General features: G+C 43.1%; 1 protein-coding gene across 1 annotated transcript; it reads right to left on the bottom strand.

Moving 5' to 3' along the window:
* Positions 1-1,584: 1,584 nt before the first annotated feature.
* Positions 1,585-4,658, bottom strand: MURE (UDP-N-acetylmuramoyl-L-alanyl-D-glutamate--2,6-diaminopimelate ligase MurE homolog, chloroplastic). Its single transcript, NM_001147952.1, has 5 exons — positions 3,422-4,658; positions 3,143-3,259; positions 2,873-3,048; positions 2,336-2,481; positions 1,585-2,021 (listed from the first exon to the last, which is right to left on the bottom strand). Exons 1-5 carry the CDS (start codon positions 4,584-4,586, stop codon positions 2,003-2,005), a joined length of 1,623 nt encoding a protein of 540 aa, NP_001141424.1. The 5' UTR covers positions 4,587-4,658; the 3' UTR covers positions 1,585-2,002.
* Between the last annotated feature and the right edge of the window lie 226 nt (positions 4,659-4,884).

Below are 4,884 nucleotides of genomic sequence, written 5' to 3'. Positions count from 1 at the left end.
GTGTGGTTGTAGCTAAGGGTGACCTACTTGTTTAGGAGGGGTATAATATTAGAGGCATATGTAATGGGCCGATCTGGCCTACGTTAGCAGTATAGCCCATCAATGTTCAAGTTAATTAGAGACAAGATCGTTTGTTTAGAATCAAGCAATCCTTTCTAGATAAGAAAGGTTTGTTTAGGGGTCAAGTGATCTTTTCTAGATAAGGACAAAGTCAAGTAATTCTTGAGAGAAGATTTGTCAATCTAATGAAATAAGAATTTAGAAAAAATTGTTCCGTCGTTCGTGGGCAAAGCCTCCTAATATCATTTTCTATATCTATTCATCACCCACTATTTTTTACACAACTAACAAATACTACTAAGCACTCATACGAGACAGGGAGCGGACAGTGCAACCCCACATCTATACATAGGCCCTGTTTAGTTCCTTTAGTCACTAGACTAAACTTTAGTGACTAAAATTTAGTCGCTAAAGTATTATGTTTGGTTCCAGTGACTAAATCGGACTAAAGAGCATTAATTGATGTGAATAATGACTATATTGCCCCTATTAATTAGTGGATGTTTGTTCTAAGAAGAAAATGGAGAGGATAAATAAGGTAAAAATACTACTTTAGTCTCTTTTAGTCACTCCTTTGGTGACTAAAGAACTAAAGTTTAGCCATCTCACTTTAGTCAACATGTTTGCTTCTTTAGTGAGTAAAGCCAAAGAAAGAGCTACTGAAAACATGCGCTCGATGACTTGAACACGAACGATACAGCCCTTATCTTATCGATAGTTCAATATTCAAGTTAAGCATGAAAGAGAACGGGGTAGGTCAAGCTAAACCAGAACAATCCGCGCTAGTAGCTCAAAGCAAGAAAACGTATATGGGCCATAATAACGTTACCTAAGGAAACTGAAAGCAGATACTAGTACAAAACGAACGTGCTAGAATATTTAGTGTTAAAAATATTGAATTACAGATATAAAATTACTAATGTAGAATATCATAATATCCATCTTGTATAGTGCTTAACATTTGGGGCAGATTTTGCTATATATGCGTGATAACAAAAGCATAGGTCCAGCCACATTGATAAGTAGCAATCATGCAGACAATGAGCAATACAATCTTACTCGAATTTGAATACAAAATATTTAACCAATTCAAAGATGGCGCTCCTGTACTAGGATAGCAATAATCCAGATATTGTGTGGTTTTGTTTTTTAGACGTAACATAAACCTACACATGGCCGATGCAGACTAAAGACAGCCATGCACTAGAACCCGACAACTCATTCTTGAGCTTATATTAAACGTACAGGCTGTGATCACGTAAAATGCAGTAAAGAAGGTATACCGTCACTAGAACTTATTTCAAGAGATTATTTAAGCATGCAAAAGTAGGCACAGAATAAAAACTATCTGGAGGTTCAGGAGCTGAAAGGTCCGTCTAAAATCAGAACAGATCCCTAATAAAGTTGGATGCCGTAAAGAGGATGTTGTTATTAGCTATGAAGAATTCAGATTAATGGACAACTAAAATAGGAAAGAAACTATATAAATTGTTGGCTAAAAAGGCATTCAGTGAAACACAATCTAGATGGCAGAACAACAAAAGGCATAACTTCCAAAAGATCTTACAATCACTGCCAAGGGACAAAATCTTTTGAAACTGTGACCCAGAAGCTCCTACATTGTCTTTTGACTTTTTCACATCAGGAACCTTCATCGATCTACTTTCACAGCTACACCTCATTTACGTGCATGAACTAATACAACATTTACTGGGCCATCTGGTTATCTACTAACTAGTATGGCAGTGTAACTGAATAGCTGATAAGCTAGCAATTTGTTAGCCATTAGCACTTGGGTTAGAAAACTCAGCACGTAAGGAGTAATTTTCTTGCAGGACTTGGATATCATATCCTCAAATCCTAAAAAAGCACACGTTCTTTAAATTGGGAGTCTGGTGTTGCTCTTCAGTTGATAAACTCGACTATCTTGCCTAAATCAAAATCAGTGGCTTTCTGGTAACCTGTCACAATAAATAGAACAAGACAATAAATAGGCAATTTTCATGTGAGATGAAAGTTTCCAGCAACAAAATCAGTATAGCTGAAGCTCTCATAGAACCTGCACGTGGAATCATGAGTTGCGAGGACAATGTCAGGAATTCAAGTTCTAAAGGTTAATAGGTTATGATTTCTTTGGATTTTCCCTCAGTAGTGTTGGGGCTCTTTTTTAATAAATAATGATTGGAGAAAGGTTTTTGAAATGGCTCAGTAATCTGGCGATAAGTCCAAACTCATGAAAGATGACCTAGTAACTAATGATTTAGAGGAAACATACCGCCAAGGGAACTCTGAGGTGTCTATTCCAGCTCGGTGCAATTGATCGACGTATTGTAATGCTTCTCGGCACTCTTCTCTGTCATCAAAAAATTCATTTTTATCGCCTTCAATCTGATAGGTATCATTCCCTTTGCCAGTGATAACCTGAAGGTAGGACCGTAGAAGCATAGATGTCAGGATCATGATGAACCCAAGAAGCAAGACAGGTGAACACTACTGCATTATAACTGTGGTTTAAAGAATCAAGAACACTTTCTCATCACAACACTAATATAGCACAATTACCACTTTCTAGATGGTGGTACAACAACAGTAACATAGTTTGCATGCTTCTAAAGAGATATGGATTATATTTCGAAGTCCAACTGGTAAATATGATAGGGTTAATGTCGTCTTCTGCAGGCTTTTCTGTTAAAAGATCAATGTACGGAAACAGCAATCTATGAGTTCCAAAAATTTCTTTACAACTCAGTTATATGGTCACAAGCTCAGAACTACAGAAAAGGCTTCCTGATAACATAGACAAGAAACTTACGACCACATCGCCTTGTTCACCCATTGCAACAGCAGCTCGAACTGCAACTCTTCTAATATCATGTAGGAATAGTCTATGCCCATTTGGAAGGGGTGGGTAATAATCATTAGCACCATATTTCAAGTATTCTTCCATAGTCCAGCCTACACCTGCCAACATATCATCTAGGATATCTACTGCAGAATAGAACAACAAATTTGTGTAAAAACCAGGGTGATAATGCACTAATCCAGATCTGTTCTACATATTAGATATTATTAAGAATCATACATGGATCTTCATTTGCTGGATTGTCTGATGTCAACATGACAACATCACTTTTATCAGCTGCGATCTTTGTCATCACGGGCCTCTTCCCTCTTTCTTTCTCTCCGCAACATCCAACAACTAAATTAAACAGCATAGCAGGAGGTTCAGTTCCCATGTTATAACCAGAATAAAGAAAATATAGCAGCAACTACAAATAATCAACATTTCACACAGCTCTGCGTAGGCAGTATCAGTATGTGTTGTTAACAAAAGCTACAGCTACAAGTAAAATTATCTTACCAGTGACAATCCGGCGTGGTCCCAGCTCCCTTACACCATCCAGAAGCCTTGACAGAGCTTCTGGTGTCCTTGCATGATCAACGATTACCCCAAAGGCTTGCTCCTCATCGATTAGCTCACACCGACCTGGGATCGCATCCACCTCTTCTATGCCCCTGACTATGTCCTCCAGTGGTGCACCCACTGCAATGCCAACTGCCACAGTTGCAAGGATGCTGTAGATGTTATCTCTTCCAAGCAGCCCAGAGGAGATCTCGAGGATCCCATGTGGTGTCTGTACCAGAACCTCCGTCTCAAACAGGGAAAGCTGGTATTTAAGCGTGTGCACATCAGCCTTCTTGTTCTCAAATGAATATGTTACCACAGGGACATCATGCCCTCCTTGTGCGGCGAAAAATGGGGCACTTGGATCATCGATGTTCACCACCTTACGATGGCGCTCAGGGTCCACCATTCTGGAGAAAAGAGAGGCCATTCTGCTCATATACTCCTCGTAGGTCATGCCATTCTCTTCATCAGTGTGCCTAACATTAGTCAAAACAGCAATATCATAATCTATCTCACTGTCCACACCAGATGGAGGCATCCCATCAGTGCCTTTCTCCAACACCACTGCCTCAGTGCCATTGTGTAACATTGTTGCCATCAGCTTCTGCGCAGCAATGGGGTCACTAGATGCATCAGGGCGTGCATCGAGCTTGTTGCTGCTGAAGGCATAGGTCCCAAGAACACCCACCAAGCCAGTCCTCACCCCCATAGCCTCGTACATTGCTTTCACGAGGTGAGTTGTGGTAGTTACGCCATCTGTGCCAGTGACACCTATGATAGCCATGTTCATCGACGGCCGGCTGTACAAGCAGGCAGGGAGTACCCGGAGCGCAGTCAAAATGTCGTCTACAATGACCAGCGCGCGACAGGCCAGGGTGCCCTCAATGTTGAGGTCCTGATCAGCTACGACGGCAACGGCCCCACGCTTGTCGGCTTCGGTGAGCCCCGCGAGCCCGTCCTCTCCCACGCACACAAACAGGTCGCCGGCCGCCACCAGGCTGGCGTCGCGCTGCACTCCTGCGAGGGCGACATCCTGGTCGCCCGTCACGGCCACCGGGACGAGCTTGCTCTCGTCAAGGAGCTCAGCCAGCGTCATGCGGAAAGCCGGTTGTCGCATCCTGGCACCCTCGAGGCCGAGCTCCTCGGCCACGTCAAAGCCTTCCCCGTCCTCATCGAGCGGCAATCCATCGTCCTCGTCCTCGCCCCCCTCCACCTCCTCATCCTCCTCGTCGGCCACGGATACAACACTGAGTCCCTGAAGCTTCCGAATCTCATCGAGATCGATCACCTCCTCAGGGGAGAGCTCGTCGGTGAGGTCCTCGTCCTCCGGCTGCGATTGCGACGGCGGCGGCGAAGCAGGGGATGGCTTGATGAGCCCGCGCCGCGTGAACTCCTCCCGCTTCTCAGCGATAGCG

This window comes from Zea mays, chromosome 9 (genome assembly GCF_902167145.1).
Source record: "Zea mays cultivar B73 chromosome 9, Zm-B73-REFERENCE-NAM-5.0, whole genome shotgun sequence".
NCBI lineage: Eukaryota > Viridiplantae > Streptophyta > Magnoliopsida > Poales > Poaceae > Zea > Zea mays.
The sequence above is the reverse complement of the archived record's forward strand: the minus strand, read 5'-3'. Positions and strand labels throughout refer to the sequence as shown.

What these genes read in the sequence shown, in the direction of transcription:
- MURE (NM_001147952.1), bottom strand. Translation starts at nt 4,586, where the DNA reads ATGCGACAACCGGCTTTCCGCATGACGCTGGCTGAGCTCCTTGACGAG. An exon ending in ACCACGCCGGATTGTCACTG is followed by an intron (nt 3,260 to 3,421) that starts GTAAGATAATTT and finishes TGTTTAATTTAG; the next exon opens with TTGTTGGATGTTGCGGAGAG. An exon ending in GTGAACAAGGCGATGTGGTC is followed by an intron (nt 2,482 to 2,872) that starts GTAAGTTTCTTG and finishes TCCTACCTTCAG; the next exon opens with GTTATCACTGGCAAAGGGAA.